General features: G+C 36.4%; 4 protein-coding genes across 7 annotated transcripts; 1 reads left to right on the forward strand and 3 right to left on the reverse strand.

The window, feature by feature from the left end:
- Positions 1-1,297: 1,297 nt before the first annotated feature.
- Positions 1,298-4,945, forward strand: LOC147278894 (alpha/beta-Hydrolases superfamily protein). Its single transcript, XM_086249882.1, has 13 exons — positions 1,298-1,595; positions 1,759-1,835; positions 1,948-2,028; positions 2,157-2,285; positions 2,400-2,486; positions 2,837-2,890; positions 3,053-3,146; positions 3,235-3,305; positions 3,391-3,460; positions 3,691-3,743; positions 3,837-3,930; positions 4,232-4,329; positions 4,594-4,945. Exons 1-13 carry the CDS (start codon positions 1,328-1,330, stop codon positions 4,717-4,719), a joined length of 1,302 nt encoding a protein of 433 aa, XP_086106008.1. The 5' UTR covers positions 1,298-1,327; the 3' UTR covers positions 4,720-4,945.
- A 561-nt stretch (positions 4,946-5,506) lies between these two features.
- On the reverse strand, positions 5,507-8,787 carry PEX4 (peroxin4). The gene is made up of 6 exons (XM_086249883.1): positions 8,693-8,787; positions 8,318-8,379; positions 7,280-7,399; positions 7,078-7,206; positions 6,412-6,541; positions 5,507-5,810 (listed from the first exon to the last, which is right to left on the reverse strand). Exons 2-6 carry the CDS (start codon positions 8,321-8,323, stop codon positions 5,722-5,724), a joined length of 474 nt encoding a protein of 157 aa, XP_086106009.1. The 5' UTR covers positions 8,324-8,379; positions 8,693-8,787; the 3' UTR covers positions 5,507-5,721.
- A 1,142-nt stretch (positions 8,788-9,929) lies between these two features.
- LOC147278896 (ENTH/VHS/GAT family protein) lies at positions 9,930-17,424 on the reverse strand. 2 transcript variants are annotated; one of them, XM_086251277.1, is made up of 10 exons: positions 17,124-17,424; positions 16,216-16,294; positions 15,332-15,430; positions 15,124-15,237; positions 14,780-14,940; positions 14,100-14,181; positions 13,115-13,200; positions 11,921-12,106; positions 11,293-11,738; positions 9,930-10,915 (listed from the first exon to the last, which is right to left on the reverse strand). In XM_086251277.1, exons 1-10 carry the CDS (start codon positions 17,222-17,224, stop codon positions 10,194-10,196), a joined length of 2,076 nt encoding a protein of 691 aa, XP_086107403.1. In that variant the 5' UTR covers positions 17,225-17,424; the 3' UTR covers positions 9,930-10,193. The 2 variants fall into 2 exon arrangements, with proteins under 2 accessions (XP_086107403.1, XP_086107402.1); XM_086251276.1 differs by having other exon boundaries at positions 11,242-11,738.
- A 2,435-nt stretch (positions 17,425-19,859) lies between these two features.
- Positions 19,860-22,434, reverse strand: ADCL (D-aminoacid aminotransferase-like PLP-dependent enzymes superfamily protein). 3 transcript variants are annotated; one of them, XM_086251135.1, is made up of 5 exons: positions 22,169-22,434; positions 22,004-22,050; positions 21,630-21,808; positions 20,755-21,428; positions 19,860-20,274 (listed from the first exon to the last, which is right to left on the reverse strand). In XM_086251135.1, the coding sequence occupies exons 1-5, from the start codon at positions 22,365-22,367 to the stop codon at positions 20,180-20,182; spliced, it is 1,194 nt and encodes a 397-aa protein (XP_086107261.1). In that variant the 5' UTR covers positions 22,368-22,434; the 3' UTR covers positions 19,860-20,179. The 3 variants fall into 3 exon arrangements, with proteins under 3 accessions (XP_086107261.1, XP_086107260.1, XP_086107262.1); XM_086251134.1 differs by having other exon boundaries at positions 22,004-22,083; XM_086251136.1 differs by lacking the exon at positions 22,004-22,050 and having other exon boundaries at positions 22,169-22,302.
- Positions 22,435-25,411: the final 2,977 nt, after the last annotated feature.

Consider the following 25,411-nt stretch of genomic DNA (forward strand, 5'->3'; position numbering starts at 1 on the left):
TCTAATGAGGTGGGATATATGAGAACTTGTTTCTCATCCGTTAGATCAGATATGTATGATCGAGATACATCTCGATACATTATTGTTCAAATTTGATCCAACGGCTAAGAATGAGGTCCACAGGGCCTTACTTGAAAGTTGAAACCTTATTAGAATATAATTACAAAAATGTCCTTTGATTTTAGCTCTTGAGATCCATGAAAGGACTTCTAAAAAGCCAGTCACAGTACGAGTTATAAGGCCGTACACAGGTGGAGGCTGTGGAGCTTCCTTGCATCTTCATTAGCTGTCTTTTCATTCTGATCGTGTTGTCTGAACGGTACTTCCTACTACTTTCGTTTCTTGGTTCATTTTCATTCAAACAAAAAATTTCTGTTTGGTTGCTCGGAAATCTGAGAGAAGGATCTACTATGTGCTTGCCAATTTCCAAAATAGGTTCCCGATTTGTCCAACAAAATTCTTGCTCGTATTCTTAATAAGCCATTTTTAATCTTTTGCCTTTTTCTCTCTGGTTTCCAAATAATTAAGACAAATGAAAGTTTGCAATTTGTTGAATTCGAAGGTCATCCGGGAAAAATTTAAATCTTGGCAGAGTTAGGGTGAGATCTCACATTACAATGAATTTTAAATTCAAGTATAATGTGGTTCTTTCGACCAAGAAAAAAAAAATGTATAATGTGGTTCAATTTTATTTTTTTGAGTGGCAATGTAAAACGACCCTAAATTTAGATGATATAGGTGTAAATTTTTCTTTTTTTAAACAAAGAATACATATGTTTATACATCTGGGAAGTCTGTTACTCTCCCTCTAGAGAGCCACCAAACTAATTTATAGTCTAGCAATACTTTCGTCCCAATGTTAGAAAACGTCCCAAGTAAAAAAAAAGTGGAACATTTTATTAAAACAATTTCTGTTGGGCTCTCAGGTGTTGAAGCTTTGTGGCTGTTTTGTGCTTTTATGAAAGTGGTTGTTTGACAAAAGAAAAATGTGCAAATTGCAAGCATATAGATTTTATTTTATTTTTTGTGAAAATAATTACAATTATGAAGGTCTTATTGGAGTTGGATCATGGATGGTTAAATCATATTAAACAACGTGGTCAAGTGGGTAAACCATTCTTTATCGGGTCAGAAATGTGATGTGTCTGAATATACAAATCCTTTGCATCAAAGAGAGTATAGTAATTAGTAAAATAAAACGTTTTCTAGTAAACAAACAAATTATAATGACGGAAAATTACACAAATCCTTAATCTCGGACCGAAAAGCATGATTGATGATCAATGATGATTCACTACTCCTCTCTCATCTAGTCATCTTCATCTTAATGTTCCTCAGGCCTCTGCACTCCACTCTCTCATGCAACTCACCAAGCACTACTGGCCCACACGTGCGACCTCCTCTGGCCCACACGTGTGTTCGCCAAGCTCTCCTCGCGCCAAAACGCTTTCGCTATAAATACCGGTCCCGATTCCAGACCAGAAGCACCACATCAAACACTGACACTCGAGTGAGCGTAATGGAAGAAGCTGTCGACGTCCAGAAGCTTCGTTCCAAGTTCCTCCAAGTTCTGCGTAGCAGACGAACCGGCGAAGGTGAGCGAATTCAAAACTGGAAACCGTAGATAAGTAATTTTATCTCTTTTCCTGTTTGGCTGGTGAGAAAGTTTAGGGAAAATGGAGGGGAATTTGATTTTCGCTTTGTTAATGCAATGCTTAACTGTTGGTAACGTAACGTGAAACGTTTGAATTCTTTCAGTTCCGTTATCGGTTGAACCGGCCAAACCGGTGGCTAATCCGCTGTTTCAGGAGGCTTCCCCGCCCCGGTTCAGTGAGGTTCGAATCTCATTCCGAGATGACGAACTTTTTTTTTTTTTTTGTGTTGGAAATTGTGATTGTGACATTTCATAAATGTTGAGTTTGTGTTGTTTGGGTCTTTTTTTACTAGGCAATGAACGCTTGTCCCAAGGCCAACATCCCCAATTTGAAGGACAAGCTACAAGAGGAGAACCTTTACTTGATTACTGAGGTACTTGAAGCTTTGAGAGCTATTGGATGTCTTAGTTTTAGTCTAAATAATCAAAATATTTAAATTACTGCAAGTGATTTTGGATTTAGTGGGTATGTGTATAATCTTCTTAATATGATTAATGATAGGCAGGAGAGCAAGGGCGGCTACCCGTGTTGATTTTGAGCATGAAGGAAAACAATACCCAGAAAAAGCCTGCTGTTGTTTTTCTGCATAGTACAAACAAGAACAAGGAGTGGTTAAGACCATTGCTTGAGGTACCTATTCTTTATGTGAACTTTCAACAATTAGATATTTTGTGTTTTTCAGGGTACAATTGTTAAAATGAGGAATTTACATATTTGTTTTGTTTCTGTTTTTTCTTTTTTCAGGCATATGCTTCAAGGGGATATGTCACAATTGCCATCGATTCTCGCTACCATGGTGAACGTGCCAGAAATATATCCACTTACCAGGATGTGTGTATTTTTATACCTTTTCTTAAGTTTTTATTATGCAATTTTGGCCTATGGGTTGCTAAAAGCACAATATAGATGCTATTTTGTTGCACGTACTGTCACAGAAGTGTGGGTTAAAAGTACTGTTTTCAAGTTCTTTGGTTTTTGGCTTTAAAATGAAGCATCAGACAAGTACTTATTTTGAGAGTGTGAATTCTGGTAGTGGTGCTGAGTTTCACTTTTACATGGTTTTCTCATGACAATGTGAACCAATCTAAGATTGAATGTGGCGGGCTAATTTGGTTTAAGCTAGTAAACACTATTGTGCTATATGAACTTCATCAGTGATTTGGGTTCTTATTCACATGCAGGCTCTCATATCATCATGGAAAAAAGGTGATACAATGCCATTCTTATTTGATACGGTAACTCCACTTATTCTTTTGTCAATCAGATTGTTACTGAACTTGTCAGTCTGTTACCTTCAAGTAGGAGAGTTGATAAGTTGAAATGTAGTCAGTGAAATCAATGGGCTTTAGTTATCTGACAATTTTATTTCATAAAATACATAAATTCCATTATTGCAGGCCTGGGACTTGATAAAACTGGCAGATTATCTATCAATGCAGAGGGAGGATGTAGACCCTACTAGGATAGGAATCACTGGTGAATCGCTTGGAGGTTTGTGAAGCAAAAGTTGATAAGATGGGAACTTGAATATCACCTTTGCTGTGACATGCAAAATTCATCTTCTAATTTTGCGATGCAGGTATGCATGCATGGTTTGCTGCTGCTGCTGACACCCGCTATGCAGTAGTTGTCCCTATAATTGGTGTTCAGGTGGTGTGTCTAATTCATTAATTTTTAGTTTTATCTAGTATGAGTATAAGTGTATAGCTAACTATTTATGCAACTATGACTACAGGGGTTCCGATGGGCAATAGACAATGATAAGTGGCAGGCTCGAGTCGACAGTATAAAACCTGTTTTTGAGGGTAAGACAAGTAGAAAAGTAGATATATATTAGAACAAGGTACTTCTGATTAACTTGTACATGATTAGTTGTGTTATTCTGGTGCATTGTAATAAGCATTCTGGAATCAAAATAATGAAAATGCCTCTCATTATGTTCATTTCAATCAAAACCTTCTCTTAGTGGTGCTTTTTATGGAGCTATTGTTGTGTTTACTTCTCTGATTCTTTCATTTTCTTGGTTGCACTGCAGAAGCAAGAATTGATCTGGGGAAGAGTGTGATTGACAAAGAAGTGGTGGAGAAGGTTAGTTACATACTTATCTCGTCATTCTGGAGAGTCTAATTGATTGCAAATATAAAGTTGGATGGCATCTTACAATGTTACTTATCTGACCAGGTCTGGGATAGGATTGCTCCTGGTCTAGCCGCCCAGTTTGATTCTCCTTACACAATTCCAGCTCTTGCACCACGTCCTCTGTTGATTGTTAATGGTAAAATCCTTTAAAGCACTTCAACTTCTAATGATGCATGCATGTGCGTGCCTCTAACATACAACCTATTTGTCTCTTGTCATATCCAAATTCTAATACAGAGCGATACTTTCTTAAGCTTACATGACAATGGATAACCCCTGAAACTTATATGGTCCACTATAAATGGCTACATTGTAGACCTGCAACTCTCTTCTTTTCCTTAAATTGAATCATCATGAAGATTGACTTTTTCGCTCTTTCTTAGTGATCACGCATCATGTTTAACTGGAGTAATATATAAACTTTTCAAAAACAATAGGTGCAGAAGATCCTCGATGTCCACTTGCTGGTCTGGAAATTCCCATATCAAGAGCAGGCAAGGCTTATGCAGATGCAAACAGTGTAGATAACTTTAAGGTATGGACCATGGACTTTAATGCACACACTTTTTACCATCTTCAATTGCCTTTAATGCCTCTGGTAAAGCAGACTGAAGTCTTCTATTTAAACAAAGTTACCACTTCATCCGGAGCCCATGAATGTGGAAAGCATGATAGCGATTCACTTTTAACTCTCTCTCTCATATTTGTTCAGATCAATGCAAATAGTATATTTCCCTTGGCCTTTTTTCCTTTTGGTGATTAACTGCTATTCTAAGCTCTTCATTTCCTTAAAATCCAGTTGATATCAAAACCTGGCATCGGGCATCAAATGACCCCGCATATGGTCGAAGAGGCTAGCAAATGGTTTGACCAGTTTCTGATGGGGGGTGAGGCTGTGTGGTTACAACAGGGCTCTTCCCCTTAAATAAGCTTATTTAAGGGATCCTTCATGGGGTCCATTTCTTCGAGTATTTTTATAATCAGAATCATCTTTTTTTTGTTTGTCTCAATTGAAGGATCATCTTTGCAAATTAGGAAAATCGGAAACTATTTGACCGTTGATTAAATGGTTACAATTTTAGGTGTTTATCAAAAATATTTTGTTCATCTATTTGTTTCATCACAATTAAATATCTTAATAATTTTTTATTTATCTAATTTTTTATAGAAATGATCTTTGAATAAACACCAACAAAATAGACGATTCGGATTATTGAAATACAACATAGAATGAGCCTCATAAGGGATTCCTTAAATAAAATTATTTGAGAGATCCCTCGATGTAAGGAGCATGGTGGTTGTAATAACTCTGACGGAAGGAGCATGGTGGTTATAATAACTCTGCTGTTTCTCCAGTAATTCACTCTCCCGGTATTTAATATGTATTTTAGATCCAATTCAATGGGCTCTTGCTCAGTACATGCAATGTAGTTGTGAACTTGTGATAATATGCAGGAGGGGTTTATGCATGCACTGCCTCTATGATGATGCGGAAACCGTGGTATATGCAAAAGCAAAGTCAAACTAAATAATGCATTTTCACTCAAGTCTTTTAATGAAATGTTTTCCTATACACTAGATGTGGAAATACGTTATCAACAAATAAGATCAATCGTACATTTTCAGTTTGGAAAATCTCTGGAGCTGATAAAGCCACGTGCAAAGTGCAAAGTGCAAACAAACCATTCTGGTGCGAATGGTTGGTAGTACTATTTTTGAAAAAAGCTTTTCTGAAATGTGTAATTTTGTTCGTCACAAATGGGGACACTTAACATGTGCCAAGGTTTACATTATGTGCAAGATCCATAAATAAAAAGCTAGCATTACAGTTTTACACAAAATCCCGTAACAAGCCGCCTCCTGAAATGAAGACAACAAATAAATAAACTAGATACACCATAGGATACACACCACACCAGTTCAGGCTTCAGCCTTTCTTGGGCATGGCGGCAAGCCTAGTATACATTCTCGCCATGGAATGGTACCCCCTGATATCGCCTGAGCGCAGAAGATTGCCTGCCACACAAGTAAAACCAATTCATGAGGAATACATTAACATTCAAAAATGAAGAAAGAGAAGAAGACTGACTGAGTCACTGACAGAAATACACACATTTAACTCAAATCGAGCACCAACTTTAATGCAAATTTGTTAATGCAAAGATTGAGGCTCTCTGCAGTTTGCTTTACAAAGATAATTTTGACACATAGCAGTCAACATAATACATGAATCAGGATTCCAACATGAATTTCATCTTCCAAGAAGACAAATCCATCAATAAGGGAAAAACTAGGGTCTTCGGGAGGAGGCTTGCTCCAAATTCAGAAAATTCTGTCTTACTTTTCTATTCTTCCTAAGAAATTAAGGCAATCATAAGTCAACTATGGTGCACCAGTCTCCTACAACTTTTCGTTTATGTCCTCTTGGTACACTAGTTTCAAAATCCTAGTTCCCACCCATCCACGATAGGCTGGAATTTTTAATGGCCTTGAGCATCCTCAGGTAAAGAATAACCTTGTATCGTGAGGTTATTGCTTAGCCTCCTCAAATTTGAGTTTCTAGAAATTAGAAATCCAATGTCAATGCTTCAAACGTACAACATGCATGCCAACTTACCTGAATCACAGTTCAGTGGGCTATCAGGTTCTGGATGGGCCATTAAAGCAATTATAGCCCTGCAAACAGATTGGAGTGTCCAAGCAGGGCTCCACGCATTCTTCAAAATATCAAGGCAAATCTCTCCCGTCTGGAATAGAAAACAATTCATTGAAAAAAAAAAAAAATACTTGATACACCATTTAGAATACAATATTAATTATTAAGCATAAGTTTCAGGGCTAATTTTCAGTTGGTGATGCTGCAACCAGTTGTAAGAGGATAATCCTGGTATAACATACCAAGCAATTGGCTGGATCAAATTCTCAGTAGGTTACAGACTATACATTATGGATTTCAAGAAGACAAATTTAAAATAAAGTTTGAGTACTCTTATAGCTAGAGTTAAAAAAGCTTCAGGTAGTCTTAACTCAATAAGATGATAGTCAAAGGAATTTGACTCTTAAAAATCAGTGTCAATGAACATCCCCAGATCAATCCACCACTAGTACATGTTGAACAGATTCACTCAACTCCAACCTACTAAAGTTTACTAATTTCACAATTTCAACCAAGTTTTGAAGCTTGTGAGTATCAAATTCTGCCCAGATTTCCAGTAGTTCATGAAATCTTTAAAATAAGAAATTCTGCCCAAATTCTGTTCTTGTTCAAATATAAGCTTCATACCTTGAAATGCACATTTGGGTGGAAAATTTTTGTCAAGAACCTGACTTGTGGAGGTTGCAAAGGATATTGCTCAGGAACCGCGAAAGCAAGCTGGAATATACCGCCGTCAAACGGGGTCTCTGATGGTCCCTACATACATAATTGGACAAATAAGGTCAAGCAATATAAGACACCAAGTTTTGTCTGTCATGGCCAAGCTTACCTTGACTAGAGCAGTCCATTTAAATATGTTTGTGTCATCACAAACTAACTGAATATCTGGATCGGCGACTTTCTCTCGCTGCACCTCTTTGTATTCCTTGAAAAGCCTGGCCCTTGATGCCTGCACAAACTTAGTTCTTCAAAATGGTTTCACCTTAAGCTTTTTCACTTTTTTAAGAAAAAAATAACATGCATTATACCAATTAGAGACAGAAGCAGAACAGCGGACACTGTATAATGGCAATACAGCTTACCATTCAAAGAGGATTCACTCCTATAAATTGCAATAGTCTTTTCCAAAAGTAATTATTGTATTTCATGATTTCATCTTGCAGTGTGGTATATGCTACAATTCCACACTATGCAACACAAAATAGTCATTAAAGCTTACCATTTACCAGTCACCATTCCAGGACTTCACTGTCTATTTCCTCTCCACATTTCATCTCTAAGATCTATAGCAGCTTAGCAGGCAGCTAAACTTCACAACACAAACCCTGTTTTTTCTCCCTCCATATGAGAAGAGTGCAAAACTGAACTGGTATGGATTTTAGAATACCTAAATTCTTGTTTCCTAGTGATCTCTCAAACAAAATCTCCTTTTTCTTTTTCATTCTACCATTTTGTGTCCCTTACCCACAATTTATGTTTGACCGGACATACTCTGCTAGTCTGCTCCCTATTTCTCAAACCCATATCCATTCCTCCACATCTCACAGTCGTACATTTAAACCTCATTTTTCAATACTCCTCCCTCTTCCCCAAGTCATTTTCAGCCAAAAGGGAGAGATTTACCCCATTTGTAGTAGACTATAAACTTGAAATCTTTTAGACCATTTGTAAGTCCATGCAAATATCCACAGTCCCTCTCTGAAAACCCCAGTAAGACAAAAAAATGAAAACTTTTACCAATTTGTTAACTTAGAACCATCATATTCATGTATATTCTTAAGATAGAGCATTCTGATAAGCACCCATAGACAAAAACAAAAACAAAAAAAACCCAAAAAATAAAGCACTTCAATGAATTGTAGCTAACCTGCATGTTAGTGGTTGATCGGCAATCTTAGATACACCACTGCACCGCAAAGCCCACAAATTCTGAACAGGGTCCGATCATTTTTACGTGCATAAAATAAACAACAAATAATCAAACAAATATATCAACTTTTTACGTCCACGCTGGTAGTTTCAGCTGAAAGTTCAATTACATCACATACATCCAAACTAAAAGCTCTGAAAAACCCAATCAATACAATCCGCTTGAGGTGCAAAGGAACAAATATATTACGAAATTCAGAGATAAAACCGTAATTTCAGACGCATAAAATTCAGAATAAAACAAAGTTTTATTTTTTTATTAAATTCATAGCAATATTATTCGAACCATGAACTAAAGATCTGAGAAATTTACCTTCTACGGTGAGAAATAGCAAAGAGACTTGCTAGCTCGGGAGAGATGAAGATCGATGACGGATTTCTTTACCAGGGGGATAGGAATTGATTTGTTTTTTGTTTTTAATATGGTACGAGAAGGAGTATGGTAAGGGAACCTATTTTCCAATAACCAAGAGCCACGTGCATGGACTCTTTTTGGGGTCAACTTGACTTTTTTTTTTTTGTTTTTGCAATAATTGTTTTTATCTTTTATCTAAACGAAATAATTAGGTTCTTTTGTTACAAACTTACAACCAAATAATCGTTATCAAATACTCAGTAATCATCACTTGGTTATCATAGAGCGAAATTTTTTTTGCTTACCTATCCACAAATTATTTATTAAACATAAATATGCATGCAAAACTCCCATAATCTTATCTATGTATTAAACATTAAATTGGAGAAGTCATCCATTATATACTACAAAGAGAACAATTTTGCTCACCACATTTAATTATGGTGTATATTATCATTCCGATTATATACATTAGTTATGGATTAGTTTTTGTAATAAACACGACCACATATGTTGATTAACTATAACATAATACATGACACGCAAACACATTGCAATAATAACTCTATACATTTTCCTTTATTAATTATAATGTTATACATTATAGTTAAAAATAGCAAGCTAAATTATCCTGAACCGATCTTATGTACCGTGTGTGCATTATAGTTTATTTGCTAATAACTGTTTAGAAAAGTGTTGGATTCCGTATTCAATTTTGTGACAAAGCACAGATAAAATAAATATATACATCTATTACATTTAAATTTTTCTCTCATACATCACTCATCACTCCCAAGACAATAGAAAAATTAGAAGCAGATGGGAACGTTGAACTTTGATCTTAAAAGAACAAGTGATCTCTTGAAATTTTGTAATTACATAGGTTGACCTCTTGAATCCTTTGACAATGTCAAAGCAGGTGGGCCGCAGACAAGTTGCACCATCTCTTGAATCAGAGGACTCAACATGAGACCAAGTGATCATTCGGTTTCGTTTAGTCTAATGCGTTAAGAGGACTCAACATGCGAGCTGTTAGTAGCCAAATATTTACAGCGTCAAACAAAACGCAGCACAAAACTCAATAATGACAATCCAGTTTTTGACTCTTGGAAACTACAAACAGATTCAGCCACCTTCTAAGACCAAAACATAAACCAAAAAAATATATTAAACGTGGAGATATAAGGTTGGAGAGTAAAACTAAAAGGGCAAATCTCATAAATTCAATCTAAACCACATGGAGGTCTCCCAATTTTGTTGGGTTTTTTCTACAAAGAATGTACATGATCCCAATGCCAGACAAGCACAAACCCAAACATGGAGCCAAAAGCCCAACAAAAAAATTATATATATTGAGGAAAGACCAAAACTGGAAAAAGGAAAAGAAAGAAAAAAAAAATTAAGAAGCTGCCCAGAATAAAGGGGGAAAAAGAAAAAAGATGTGAAACCAATAATAACTTCAGATGCTACCAGCACTGCCAGGCGTGGTTTTTGTTGACTTCAGTTTCGCAAAGTCAACAAGGTCTCCGAATAGCTTATCCTCTGGCCTGGATGACTTGCTAGGTGGAACATATGATGGAGTGGAAACCTGGTAGGAGTTGCCCATACCATTATTGTCTCTAACAGAAAGACCGTACATTTGCTGCTGAAGGGCATAATGTTGTTGCTGTTGGTATTGCTGTTGTTGCTGCTGTTGGTAATGTTGTTGTTGTTGCTGTTGGTAATGCTGTAGTTGCTGCTGTTGGTATTGGTGTTGATGCTGCTGTTGCTGTTGGAGTTGATGTTGTTGCTGATCATAGCCATAGGGGCCCATTTGATTACCATACATTTGTTGAGGATACATAGAATTCATCTGGCTTGCTTGAATAGCCTGTGGTGTCATACCCATATACGGTGGCCCTTGGACTGGTTGAGGCGCAGGCAGACCCAACTGATTGCTCGGGCCAACCTGGTGATTGATTGCTGACAAATGGGTACTTGTAATTGGCTGGATATACATACCTACTACCGGGTCCTTCCCTGTCAGTTGAGGTCCCCCGGGTTGGAAACCGCCCTGTGTGCCAGGTGTAACTGTAACTTGCATTGATGGTTGAGCGTATGGAGAACCTGCTACTGGGCTACCATCATCTGTTGCGTGAGCTTCCCAGGGTGGTGGAGGTAATGATCCACTGCTTGGTGAACCTGTCCAACCATGTGAAGTGATAGAGCTTGTTAATTCTGATACTTCTGAGAGCATAGTATGCATAAACATTCTTTATGGTCAATGCAATCACTAATAGCTGGCACATCACTGGAACTGTCAGGAGAGATTAAAAAAATAACACTGGTGTATCAAATAAATTGGAAATCAATAAATGACTTTGCCTAGAAAAGACTGATAAAGAAGTGAAAGTAATGTGTCATGCTGTGATTGCATCTGCCTATATGCAAAAGAATGTGAATGCAAAGTTCTGTGCTGACAGCCCAATATTAAGATTGAAATGCAAAAAATCTATTAAAAAGTGCACCAAGGACAGGCGAAGACGGCTTCTGCAGTTGCTGTGGCAGCATAATCTCACCATTCCAGGTAGAGCCAGCACCTTGTGTGTACAGTGACTGCTCATACTGAGGTGCCCCCATGTTTGGGACACTTCCATTTGGGTATAATCCTCCTTCTGGAGATTGAAAATTCCGCTGCTGTTGGAATTGGGGGGGTAAAGGATTGGTTTGGCTGGCCACATTACCAGAATGGGTATTTACAGAATTAGGGACATTGTCAGAAAACATGTCCATAAGAGCAACGGCATTATGCGGATGAGATACAGGAGTAGTTGACAGTTGTTCCCCCACAGGAACGAGAGCCAGTGAATTATCTGCCTTTGGTGAGTTAAAATCATCTCCGCTAAGAAGATCCATCTTGGGATTGACCTTTATTGGAGGTGCAGATGGACCATTAGTAGCTGGAGGTGCATCAAGCAATAACTGATTAAGTGGATTAGCACCTGCACCGGCACTTGAGGTGGATCTGAAAAAAATTACTGCCATTACAGCTCATATATAGAGGGTATCCAATCAAGAAATCAATTTTATTAAAAATAATCTGAACTTCATTTCAATCCCATCAAGCTGATTTAATGGTCACACAGAATCTCAATGGATTAGTCACCGTATAATGCAGTGAATGTGATCTTGTTAAATACTAATTACCTCCCATCAAGCTGTTTTTTGTCATTTCCAGTGTCAACAAGAGGACCAACATCTACAAGCGCTCCAGTGGTTCCGGGCTTGGATTTATCTGTTTTAAAAGTTCCTGAAGCAATGGCTTCATGCTTGGCTAGGAGGCGTTGCAAGTCATCATTCAGTGCTAGTCCTTGACACAAAAGTGATTCATCCCTACCAAAAAAGAACTTTTTATAAGTAAAGAAATAGGCAAAGATTACCACAAATAAAAAAAAAATATTTATATCAATAGATTATATCCTCATATTGTTTCATAGAGCTCTATCACTCAAGCAAATCTTATATGGCTCCCTATTAAAGTTCAACCATTGTCTTTTCCTACATATAACCTTTCCCTTATTTTTTTAGTGGGAGCATTATGCCTAACCTTGTCAGTTACCAATAGCACATATCCTCATAATGTTTAGTAGATGATGGAGCTATATCCCTCACTCAAAATGCTTTCATATTATTCCCTATAATGCTCAACCCTTGTCTTGGCCGGTGTAAAACCTACCTTTTTCCCCCCTTATTAGTGGGGCCACCATGCCTAACCTAATAGAAAACCACAAGTCCAACATAACAAATTATGTCTTCAATAATAACTTTCAAAATTATTTGGTTGCTCTTTAAACATTTTGGAGTAGTGAATATCCAACAACACATATCATTTCCAAACCTCCCTTTCAAAGAAAATTGTCAGGACAAACATCTACATCATGCCCATATAACTATGAAAACAAATATACACATTTTTTTAAAAAAGAAAAAATAAATTCTCTTTAAGGTCCTCAAAAGAGGTCTTGTTCCTCTGTCGTTTAGGTCATATATCTCACATTTAGGTGTAATTCACCTTATTAATGGTAGACTGTTTAGGAAGAAAACATTACCCTATTTTGTAAAATACACACACGCAAAAAACAAAACTGATACGGAGTTTTGTAATATATCATTTCAAGGCAAAGAAACCTCTACCATGCCATAAAACTCAAGTCGCTTTGTTTAAAGTCTTCCTCACCTTCTAAGAACAAAAAATACCTAATTTCTTCTTTAGCATTTTCATATTGGACAAACATGAATCAACAATACACACGTGTTTACATCATGCAACAAAAAGAATGTACACGCGTCAACTGCCATAATATTTAATAAAAGGGTAGTAAAAGGAGTTTGTGGTCTTACGAAGTCGAATTAACAAGGTGTACCACTCTCTGCTTATATGTACGACACTGTTCAACCAAATCAACAATAACCTCCTGCCTAAGTCCCTGCAAATTGAAAAATATTTGAGCAACATGCAGATAGAGATTGAATTTAAGACTTCCAATGGATACTAACATAAGTTTTAGATCTAGGACAATACCAAATTAAATATATTAAAAGTATCCCAATGTCAACTGTGTAGATGTGCATCAAAATGTCATCTCGGAGCTTGCATGCTTTAAGTACTATCATCAGATTACTAAATCATATCAAACTAAAATAGATTTCTTTATTTGTGGTATCACTCAGAACAACTCTGGGCATGAACTACCAAAAGTATCCTTGTAAAAAATCTTGACATAAACTTAAAACGATGACAATGCCACTTATATATCTCTTAGTCAATGTTTCTAAACAAGCTAAATAGTTTGCTGCCTCATCTCCTCCAGATACTCTACAAAATCTTCTTCATTCCTAGTAATTCGTCATTGTAATTCAAGCACCTTCCTCAATGTCACATTTCCCCATAGATGATTGTATTCAAAGGGATACAGAACCAAATACATTCAGCTAAGTAGGGTTTTCCCCTACTTACCTGTAGAGATATGATATATTATCCTGTAACAACAGATTACTAGTACAATTTTGAACCATCAATATTTTAACATATCAAGTCCATATCTTGAGGAACTAATGTCATAAGAATCTCCATTCCACTATGCACATCAACATAAATATGTTCGGTTTTGACAGGTTCAACGACATTTTAGTGGCTTTCTCTGTTATTTCTCTGTGGCACCAAAGGGATTTAGAAGTTTTTTCCTTTTTTAACATGTTCTATTAAATAAATGTATCAAACAACACGGTGAAGGACACAGTAATATTACTCCATTATTTAGAATATCATTATTAATATATATCACATTGTGATATTATTTCTGCATATTCTAAATCGAGAACGTACCTCTTTGTTCGCTGGATCTATTGCATTTAGCATTTCCGCCAGGACATCCATAATACCCCGTGCATTCTGAATTTCCGTCAAGCTAACAAAAAGAAATTCAAAGTAAAACAAGAAATGAATATCCAATATGCAACAGTTCAACCATATGCACATATTAAAAAATAGTAAAAAATTGTCATGCTAACTCTCATATTGACTACTAGTGCCCATGGAACTATCCACCGCTAAGTTTCTTAGGACATATATTCAGAGCTTTAGACCCAACAAAGACGTAAGCAGAAGCAGAATCAACTTGCCATCCAAAACCTAAATTCATCACTCACTTTAGTTTCCCATCAAGGACGAAACATACATTGCATTGGCCCATACACAACAGCAAGACCAAACAACATAGAAAAGCACAGTTTCACAACATACACCTAGCATTTATTCTGAAAGGCATCCATCTAATGATGCCAATAAAACCTGCTATAGATTACTACCTTGAGATACAATGGAATTCTCAACAAAGTTTTGACATTATTCAATCAGAACTAAGAAAAAGTACCATCTTGAAAGTACGAACATTATTCAGTCCACCAGAAAATAAGTACCAACCAAAAGTCAGAGAAACTGCTATACTGATAGGAGAATATTCATAAGTTAGCTTAGATTCAGAACAGAAGAGGAGCCATATGCACCTTAAGGTTGGGAACTCAGCCTCTGCAGAAGGCTCAGCTGCATCCTTCTGAAAATCCGGATTTTGCAGATTTTGAGGGTATGATGTCAATGGTTTCGTCTGGGGAGGTGTGAATACAGGCGCAGCTGTCTCAGATCTCTGAGGGAATACTGCTCCAGCTCGCTGGAACAAAGAAACGATTTCAATCAGAGAATGTTGAAGAAACAAGCACTACAACAGCATATAAGCAATGAAATAACAATTTCCTGCTCTTTATGTTATAAGAACGCTTATTATTTTTAATTTTAACAACGAAGTTGCTTATTAATTGGAATGCTTCTAGAGAAATTTTCTTTATGAACGTACCAGCAACTCCTGATATGCAGCATAATATTGCGGATATCTTGCTCTCGGCCCTCCAAAAGCTTCTTGCCAGGTATCTATCAGGATCAATATCTTCTCTTTGACATGATAGTCCGGCTACAATTGCATCATGTATACTATAAAAACTTCAATAAAAGCAACTTATGTATAGCATTAAGAAGTGATCAAATCATTCAAGAGACATGTATACCTTCTTTTTTACTATTTTTACCATCTCATGAAGGAGGTCCTTCTCTGCTACATGCATATGAACAACGTCTCCACAATTCTTTATAATGGTTTCCAACAGCTAGAATATAGCGACCAGACCAAAATAAAACCAATTTAGACCTCTGTAACACAAAGTCGTTAAAAATCACAAGAGATGTGACAATATCAATGGCATCTACAGAAGAAGGGAATTTGACATGCAATTTTAGTAAGATTTCCAGCAGACTACTAACTTATTTTTATAGTGCATCTCAATTTTAAATCTGCCAACTTTCTGGAGTAACGGATCAACATAATTTTTCTGAAACAAGTATAAACTTGTCAGAGTGATCCACAATGGGACCAAGTCCATGCTTCTTATTAAAGTAAATCCACATTCACATTTTAAAAATATTTTTTATAATTGTCACCATTACTTGTTCATATCAGAGTGGCACATGTATGAAACGTCCAGTAAGTATGCAACATGATACAAAGTAAATATCTAACAGAATACACAACACTTTCCTGAAATTTAATGATTAACTGAACCAAATAATGAAGAAAATAAAGCTCTGACAAATATGCAATACAGAAATAAGCACAACATGTTCCAACCAATAAAAGGATTGCTTGTAGGAAAAATCTATACACACATCAAGTCAGTCCCCTAAAAGAAACAGGTAAATAAAACACTACCGGACTCAGCCACATGTTGTTAATATTGCAGGGCATATTTAATATGACTGAGTCAAAGACAGTTACACTAATCAATAAGAGCCCATGCACCAAAATTTTGACTTAATTGTTTAATAAAACAAATAAAAAGGATAGCAGTAATTGGCCACTTTCCAATGAAATTTAAACAAGTTCTGTGGAGCTTACTGTAAGGGCAAGAAGTTGAACTTTTGAATTCCTACTTCCCAGGCGCTTCTTAATACCTTTAACAACATCCTTCGCTTGCCTGAAATATTAAACCAAACTTGAGAACTTTAAATCTAGGTAATCTAGAACAAAAAAACTTCAATCTTAAGAAGTAGACGACATGCATCCAGTTAACCATAATAAGAATTAAAAACAGAAGGTGCAGCACCAACACTTGGTATGCACACGAGGGAGAGAAAAGCATTCACAAAATTTTCATCATTATAATTCTATGGTTTGTAACCATCTCACATGCTCACTTTACTACTAAAATGTAAATTCATATGAATACGAGACTAGAAAAAACAGAAAACGAAAAGCATTACTAATCCCTCCTCCAATCGTAAAACATTTAGCTCATTGATACATACTAACCACTTAACAGTCAAATACGAAATAATATGCATCAAATTGATTAACATTGCAACTGACCAAATGCAGAAAAAACCAATTTATGCCAAAATAAGAAGCCAATTGACCAAATTGGTGAATCGACTGAATCGCATTACTCGCAGCCAGATCCAATTTTCAGAACCAGCACAACTAAAGTAAATAAAATCCTAGCTTCCATAAGATTTATAAGCATAACTTCAAATCAAATAAAAACGTATAATGCTAAGTTTGTTCTCTTCTTTCCTTTCCTCTCACATTCTTGGATTTCATTTCTCAAATTTCTCGGCAACCAAACACAAAGTAACTGTACGATCAAATTCAACCACCATCCTCAACTCAACCATTGATTTAAATTTCTTAAACACATAAATGAGGCATAACCGCAAACAAATCAACAACAAATTACACTCAAAACTGAGACCATGATAATAAAAAACAATAAGAAAATGAAGATTATAATCCAGTGCGACGCGTACACAGGGTCGTGATTGCATATGTCGCAGATTTCGATGTTCATGGCCCAATCAGGACCGATGAGCATGTCGCTCGTAGCGCGTTCCACCATAGAATTCACCATCCCTGCTCGCTCGAAAATGGCCGGATCCAAATACCGAACCCGCTTCCGATTACCGTAAAGTCCTTACCGGCAGGATCGCCGATAACTCCAAGGATATGGAGGAATATTCCGGCGAGTCTCTCTCTCTCTCTAGAACTGTCTCTCGCTCTAAACTCCTCTCTCTGTGTGAGATCGCTGGCTTCTTCTTCTTTTCTGTTGAGGAACCGATTATTTTTCCTCTTTCTTTGTTTTGTTTTTCGGGGATGGAATTAAATCTCACAGCCAATCACGTGAAGCCACGTATTGGGAGTTCGGAGACTCGCGTGCCGTGGAGATGTGTACTTCTTTTAATACCGTCGATTTTGCCTACCTTGATTACAACGGTATGACTGTTCAATTCTGTTATCTGTGAGGTTGTTTTTTTTTTCGGTCTGCTGTTATCTGTGACTGTGAGTCACCGACGTTACATTCAGTTTTATTCTTTTTTTTTACCGACTTTATATTGAATTTTCAAAATTATATATTGGTTCAAATACAAAATTAAATACCAATTTTCATTGTATTTATTACTTTTTTATAACAATAGTAAAACATATTCCTCACAACTAAGTAGTGATCACTTTCTTATTTTCTTCTAATAAACAGACAAAACTAATGCTTAAACCAATAGATTCCTCGTTACTTTCTGTAATCACTTTTCAATCTCATTTTCTCACCATCCAAACAGAGGTTCAAGATAAAGAAAATCCAAACACAACAAGTGGATAAAAATTGTTAGGTTTACAACCTTAGTTTCAGATAACCTACCCCACTACTAAGCTATGCCCTGCCCATGCATGGCAATTATTGGGTTTAGAATATGTGTTAATGGAGCTGAAAAAGGTGAGAGAGCAAAACAAATAAGCAACCCTTTTTTCTAAGCCCTGGCTTAGGTAACAACTATTAGCATATTTAAGAATATATGCTCCACTAGCTTTTAAAAATCATTCTCGAAGTCTATGACATACAAAAACAAAAAGGATTTGTCCCTTTCTTTTTGTTTTTAATCACCAGTAGTTTCAAGTTCCATGATCAAATCATAATTAAGTCTCCTTGCAGTCCATAAATTGGCATTTCTTGTTTTGTTTTTTGGTATATTCGAAGGGGTGTATTAGAGCATGATACATGCTGTGTAATGGATTATATTTCAATAATTTTGTTTCCATGGTCTCCAAGTTGGAGGTGGGGGACTAGGCAATATTAATGCTTAATTCATATATTGTGGAAAGTAAAACCTTTGAAAGTTACTGCATTATGTAAAACGAGATAAACTTTCATGTAACAGGAATACGTGATACTTGATTTTCAATTTAAAAACATAATAACACCTATATTTTATACCTTTATTATATACAAATTTCTCTAATTTCAAATAAGTTTTTCTTTCTTAAGATTCCAAGTCAACACTTATCCCGGTGATAGAAAAGTTTTTTTCATGTAAAACTAGGCTCTTAATATGCATTTCCACGCATATTAGGAAATAAAAAAAAAAAAAAAAGTGAGATTCAACTACTTATCTTTTTCCAAATTTTTATAATAATTGTTTTATTTTGTCCCTGAAAGGATAAACTGTGTCAGTTTTTTTAAGAGGGTTGATTTGGGCAAACTAAGTTTTGGTGAAGCTTGTAACACTAAGGTGTATTTTGACTTCATAATAATAGTAGAGATTAATTGTTTTATTTTACATTGTTGTCCCTAAAATTACAAATATGTTGTGTTAGTTTTTTTAAAGAGGGTTATTTTGGGCAAACTAAAATTTGGTGATGCTTGTAAGGTCTCTTATGACTTTATACTAGTAGAGATTAATTGTTTTATTTTACATTTTTGTCTCTAAAATTATAAATAGGAAGACTTAGAGTTCAGTCCATTTTATGAGTCTTTCTTAGACTAAAACCGGTAGTGATTTATGATTTTTAATTAAGTCCTTTTATTTTTTTTATTTGACGGCTGCATGTTAGGTTTTAACTCCGAGATTTTGGGCGGAAGCCCACTCTACACCCTAGGACAGGAAATACCCTTAAAATCAGGGAAGGACTTTATTATGAATTAAAATGATTTTGTTATAATTAAAATGATTTCATTATGAATTAAAATGATTTTCTTATAAATTATTATGTTTTAAAAGAATTTTTTTATAAATTTTAAAACACCTCCGGTCTCCATCTAAAAACTGTTTTTCTAAAGGATCTAAGTCTAATTGTCTCTTATAAATATGTTGTGTTAGATTTTTTTAGAGGGTTATTTTGGGCAAATCAAAATTTGGTCAAACTATACCAAAGGTGTCTTCTAACTTTATAATAGTAGAGATTATAAATTTTGGACAAATGTTATTTTACTAAATTGTCAATCTAATTGCATATTTAAACCTAATCAATAGTTTAGATTAACAATCAATACAACAAAGGAGACTGTAGAACATTTTTCTATGGTCTATCTTATTTTGATAAAATGGGACATGAGGAACCGTTTTCTTGACTTTTCTGTGTTTTCTGGTCAACAAAATCATGCATTAACTTTGTTATTTTAATGCACATGTTCATCAGTTCAAGCAGAAGCTGCTAATTAGGAGGAATTTTTCAGTGTTCATTTTGGAGTAAGGGGGAAAATTGCACCAGGCTTCTGCAGTAACCTTTGACCACTGAAAAATATATTTGACGTCCCATATATGATACATAAGAGAAGTTTGGGCTTATGAAAAGTACTGAAGCTTAGTGTGACTGGCCTTTACAACAACACTGAAAAACTGGAAAAAGGAAGCTAAGCTACACAAGTACACAGCATAGTAAAATTGCCTTCCTTTGCAATGGAGATGATGGGCAATGAGTTGAGAATTCAAGTGGCTTATTAGTCTCCAAATACAGCAGGTCGCTCCAAAGCGCACAGGACTGAATGTCACAATTGAGTAGTGATGGATTTCTGGTACTTGAAATTGTCAGCTTAGTAAGGAATAGGTGCTCGGAGAGTAGGGGGTCCGGATTTCATGTCCTCGATAATAAGATTCAAGAGAATCTGAGTTAAGGGGCCTTCTTTGCCTGTAAAGAAGCAAGTATTCTTAGTCATCGACTCAAAAAAGTCTCATAAGCAGGCATTATTTTGACTCGGAAACAAAATGCACCGACAAGTGACAAACTTAAAGGTCTAAACCAAACAATGTTTTCAAGAATACGCTTGGATAAACTTTGGAGGAGAATGACTTACGAGGGCCAGTGAACAATACAACTCCATTACCAATACACTTTTTAAGGGGACAACAGATAAAATAGTAACATGGAGAACATTACTAGTTTTTCAAGAAACACATTAAAGAGACACTCTGAACAGGCACAGCAACATGGTTCTAGAAACTATATGCAACAATTTGGTGCAAAGCGTGTGTCGTTGATCAATTTAGTTTAAGTAGAAAACTATACCAGAGTAATTTATATGAAACCTCAAGTGCATAGACGCTAGCATGTTTTAACGGTCTGCTATAATTTCTACGAGTGCATAGCATAGTGTCAATAAGTTCTTACCATCACCAATGACCTGCTCATCCCACTGCACTACAGGGCGAACAAGAATTCCACTGCCAATAAGCATCATCTCATCTGCCTTCTTCCCTTCCTCAACAGTCACATTTTTTACACTTATTCCCCGAAGCTTACCCTCCATCACCAACCCTTCAGCAAGAGCCAAAACTCTCCTAGCTGTGCACCCATTTAGGATTTTGTCAAACTGAGGCATCAAAAGTTCCCTCTCTTTTGTAACAAAAGCCACATTCATGTTAGGGCCTTCAGCAATGAATCCATCACCATCCAGCCAAATGGCTGCAAACGCACCTTTTTCTTCGGCCTCCATCTTCGAAAGCACATTGGGAAGATAATTCACACTCTTCATAGTCGCAAATTGAGGGGGTTTTATTGGGATCGACGAAGTTACTACTTTAATGCCCTTTGAACTAAAGGGTGATTGGTCTTTGATTACAATAGCATAAAGAGCTGGCTGATGGCAGCCAGATGGAGATAACTGAAAATCACCAGGTCCCACTGATAGCCAATACCTTAGTGATCCTGTTTTGCACTTAGAAGCACTCACAGTTTGTATGAGTATTCTTCTTATGCTTTCCCGATCAAATGGTAGGTCAATCTTAGCCATGGATGCTGACCTTATAATACGGTCAAGGTGCTGGTCCAACTCGTACAGATATCTAGGATGTAGACAATATTATAGAGAAACTTGAAATTACTCAACAATTCACACCATAAAGAATCAAAGCACTGCAAATCTGTTTGTAAAACCCTTCAAGGTCTTTGTGTGTGTGTGTGTGTGTTAAGATCATGAAGTGTTCGAAATACATGTTTGATGTTTAACAAACTTATGCAGTCATCATGAGACAAAAATCACTAACCCATCCATTATAGCAGCAGTGTCAAAAACACCATGGCCTCTGTGGACCATGTGGTCATCAATGGAGATCACCATGGCAGCTGGGTCTGTTGTTATTCCACCAAAAATGCTAGAGTACATGGCCAGGAATTGTTGTTTTCCCTTTCGGTTTTCCCGGTTTTTTCTTAGCCTTTCGATTGCCTTTCTAGAGAAAGAAAGAAAATAAAACTACTACTCAAGAACAACAGACCATGCTATAATTGGTTTACTAATCACCAAACTACTCAAGAATCAAACCATGCTATAATTGGGTTTGAACTTTTATCAAGTACTATCAAAGCAATGCAAAGAACAATTATAGCATATAATATAAAAACATTGCAAAGAAAAAAGGACCTCTGAGCAAGTCAGCAGTGGAACATCAGAGACTTGAATGCTATAATCTGGCACAGTCATGTCTTTGTTAGTCTTACTAGCTAAATCAAAACAGAAAATTACAAAGAAAATTTGAATTCTTCCAATCAAAGAAGATGAACACTGAACATCAAGTCAAAAAATTACCAGATACAGCTTCAGTTTGGTTCGAACTGCTGGTGATCCTCATCTCTCTGAACGACCCATGTCGAAAACAACGTAACCCAGGACCCGAAAATGAACGATTTCGTGTAATTACGTTCAGACTGTGTGAATGGTCGGCTAGTTGTGTGGGAATGTGTGGGTTTTGCGAGATGGGTTTTGAGAGAGATGGTAGGGAAGCCATGGAAGCGATCAGAACGAGCTCAGAGAGACGATGGATCAAGCACTGAGCTTGAGTTTGATTGACTTGGTTTTTGTTGGGCACTTCGGTTAAGATTCCACATCAGCTGTTTGTTTCATAATGTAGTAGGCGGGTCCCACATATAACATTTCTTATTCCTCGTTCCTCGAATGCTCAGTCATCACCACGTTATCTGGCGGCGCGTGGAGTACACTCGGGTTTAAGGATGAATTTTGACTTTGTTTTACGTCAAAGATGAATTTTGACTTTTAAGCACGCAGATCATGCACACGTCTTACTAGTCATGGATCAACATCAACGATTCAACGTGTGTATAAGTTCGAACAAATTGATTGATAAATAAAATATAATAATTTTATATAGACCCACTTTATTGGTTTGAAAATAATTTATCTATCCCGTATTAGGCCATCCACAGTGGTGAGAGTGAGAGTTAAAGTAAGACATAGCCTGAAAAGTGATTTTTTGGCCTGAAAAGTGATTTTTTGTCCTGAGAGTGAGAGTGATATGTGCTGAAGCTACAGTGGTGCTGAGAGTAAGAGCTGAGAGTAATGTAATTGTATATAATTAAATTAAGCCTAAGTTAGATTAAGTTATAGTTAAGTTATAATTTATAGTTTAAATATTTATAAAAATTATACCATTAGTTTTATTTTAAAGAGATCTTTAATATAAGGTCAATATTGACTATATTTGAATTTATAATTTTAATATAAGGTCAATATTCTACCAGGTGGCCTCGGGCGACTACCGCTAAGTGGTTGAAAGGCCGGGGCATCCTCATCCGCGCTCAATTGAACCGCTTCAGCTTCGGTATCGGCATCAGTGGGGGTGTCGGTTTGTGCATGTTGCCACTTCATAAAGTGTTGCATCTTAGCAAAACAATGGTGCCAAGCAAAAGGACGGTTTCTCGAGTTTGTTGCTTGGTATCGTGCGTTGGCAAATGTCACCTAGTAATATGAAAACAAATTAATGAATTATAAATGGTACTCAAATATTTGAATTTAATTATCACAAATATTTGAGTTTAACTAGCAAAAATAAAATATACACAATCTGAAATATAGTACACACATATTGATCAAACATAAATATGTGAATTTAATTAACAAAAATATTTGAGTTTAACTAGCAAAAATAAAGTATACACAATCTCAAATATAGTACACACATATTGATCAAACATAAATATATGAATTTAATTAACAAAAATATTTGAGTTTAACTAGCACAAATAAAGTATACACAATTTAAAATAAAGTACACACATATTAATCAAACATAAATATGTGAATTTAATTAACAAAAATATTTGAGTTTAACTAGCAAAAATAAAGTATACACAATTTAAAATAGAGTACACACATATTAATCAAACATAAATATGTGAATTTAATTAACAAAAATATTTGAGTTTAACTAGCAAAACTCACCGTATCAATTTGATTTTGCCCGCTAGTGCGTGATCGTTCGGCCGCCAAGATACATTTATGATATTTCGAGGTGGCTTGCCCTATTTTCTTGAAGTGAGCCATGACCGCCCCAATTTGTCGCCCATTCCTCACGGCGAGAGGATATTTCCGAATAAATTGATCGTACACTTTATTCTAAAATTCCATGTTTCTTTGATTGGATTCGATTTCACAATCTTCCGAATTTTCCATCCAAGCTTCAACAAGCGCTACCTATTCTTCATTGGACCAATTATTTCTCTTTGCATTTTCCATGATTGGAAAAAAAGAATTTTCTAGGAAAAGTGAGGTGATTTGAATAGATTGATAAAATGAATGAATTGGATAGATAGATGTGTGAAAAAATGAAGTGTGAATGCTCAATTTATAGGAAAAGTGATGAAATAGCCGTTATAAATTTTTCAGAATTTTTAAATATTTTTTCGAATTTTTTTTTGTAATTTTTTGTATTTTTAATTGCATTATAACGGTCAATTAATTGTAGCCGTTGATCTCCAACGGCTACATTAATCGGAGCCTCCAAACGCTGCCACGTGTGGCTGGGTTACATTTTAAAAAAAAAAAAAATTGAAACCGGCTTTAATTGTGGACCGTTGATCAGCAACGGGCGGACGATCCTGGCCGATCGTAAGCAGCAGGCGCGCGTCCCGGCGAGTGGCAGACAGCTGCTGCGGTGAACAGTGGCTTGTCGGCCACTTTATTCTCTCCCTCCGCATGTACCAAATTGCCCTTGCCTTCTTTGTTTATTCCGGACTGTGCTGAAGCTTTTTAATTTGTGTTGAAGCCCTTTTTTGTCTTTTCAAATTCGGTGGGGCCCACTTAAATAAAAAACTCACACACTCTCACTCTCAGCCGGACCCTCTCCCAGCTCTCAACTCTCACCCTCACTCACCCTCACTTTCATTACTCCGGCCCACTGTAGACAAAATTAAAGTTTCCTCACACTCTCACTCTCAATCTCAAACTCACTATTGTGGAAGGCCTCAGAGGATATGTTATATTACAAAAAAGAGAGAAAGAAAGAAAGAAGAAGATAAAGAGAGAGGGAGAGAGGGAGAGAGGGAGAGATGAGGATGCCAACTGATGTCATTGGGGGTGCAGGTGAGTTATTCTCTATTGGTAAGCATGTATAGACCTACCTTTGATGCAGAGTTGCTACCAACAAAGTTTTTTTCAATTGTATCCTTACAATTTTAAAACTTAACAAATTAAGTCGACCCAAGCCGACTCCACTCTCTAGCTCACTTCCCCTGCTTGCCGCTGTCCCTAGCCACCTCGCCCAATATTCGTACTTTTAGTATTCAATATTTATACATTTAAGCCTAGTTTGGAATGCGGGATAGGATATGTTAGGACATGATTGTGTCTCACAGACAAGAAAAGATAGGTAAGGACATGTGCGTGCCCCATTGTGACCACCCCTCAACTTGAGTCATGGGCTATTTGGGACTTCTGTCTAGCTTAAGTGTCTAGTCTAAAATCCTTCTAATTGCATCAAATATAGGCCAAGGGACTATTGCCCTTTATAATTGATTAGGCTCGTACAGTCCAGCA

The sequence above is a fragment of the Dryas octopetala genome, chromosome 7, assembly GCF_963921425.1.
Source record: "Dryas octopetala chromosome 7, drDryOcto1.1, whole genome shotgun sequence".
NCBI classification, from domain to species: Eukaryota; Viridiplantae; Streptophyta; class Magnoliopsida; order Rosales; family Rosaceae; genus Dryas; species Dryas octopetala.

Coding starts and splice junctions, on each gene's coding strand:
- LOC147278894 (XM_086249882.1), top strand. CDS start 1,328: ATGTTCCTCAGGCCTCTGCACTCCACTCTCTCATGCAACTCACCAAGC. Junction 1,836..1,947: donor CCCCGCCCCGGTTCAGTGAG/GTTCGAATCTCA, acceptor TTTTTTTACTAG/GCAATGAACGCTTGTCCCAA. Junction 3,744..3,836: donor ACAAAGAAGTGGTGGAGAAG/GTTAGTTACATA, acceptor TTATCTGACCAG/GTCTGGGATAGGATTGCTCC.
- PEX4 (XM_086249883.1), bottom strand. Junction 7,207..7,279: donor AATGGACTGCTCTAGTCAAG/GTAAGCTTGGCC, acceptor TTATGTATGTAG/GGACCATCAGAGACCCCGTT. Junction 5,811..6,411: donor CCCACTGAACTGTGATTCAG/GTAAGTTGGCAT, acceptor CTTGTGTGGCAG/GCAATCTTCTGCGCTCAGGC.
- LOC147278896 (XM_086251276.1), bottom strand. CDS start 17,224: ATGGTGAATTCTATGGTGGAACGCGCTACGAGCGACATGCTCATCGGT. Junction 16,295..17,123: donor ATATGCAATCACGACCCTGT/GTACGCGTCGCA, acceptor TTAATATTTCAG/GCAAGCGAAGGATGTTGTTA. Junction 13,201..14,099: donor TAGATCCAGCGAACAAAGAG/GTACGTTCTCGA, acceptor TTCAATTTGCAG/GGACTTAGGCAGGAGGTTAT.
- ADCL (XM_086251134.1), bottom strand. CDS start 22,367: ATGGCTTCCCTACCATCTCTCTCAAAACCCATCTCGCAAAACCCACAC. Junction 22,084..22,168: donor CCAAACTGAAGCTGTATCTG/GTAATTTTTTGA, acceptor GTTTTGATTTAG/CTAGTAAGACTAACAAAGAC. Junction 21,429..21,629: donor ACTGCTGCTATAATGGATGG/GTTAGTGATTTT, acceptor TCTACATCCTAG/ATATCTGTACGAGTTGGACC.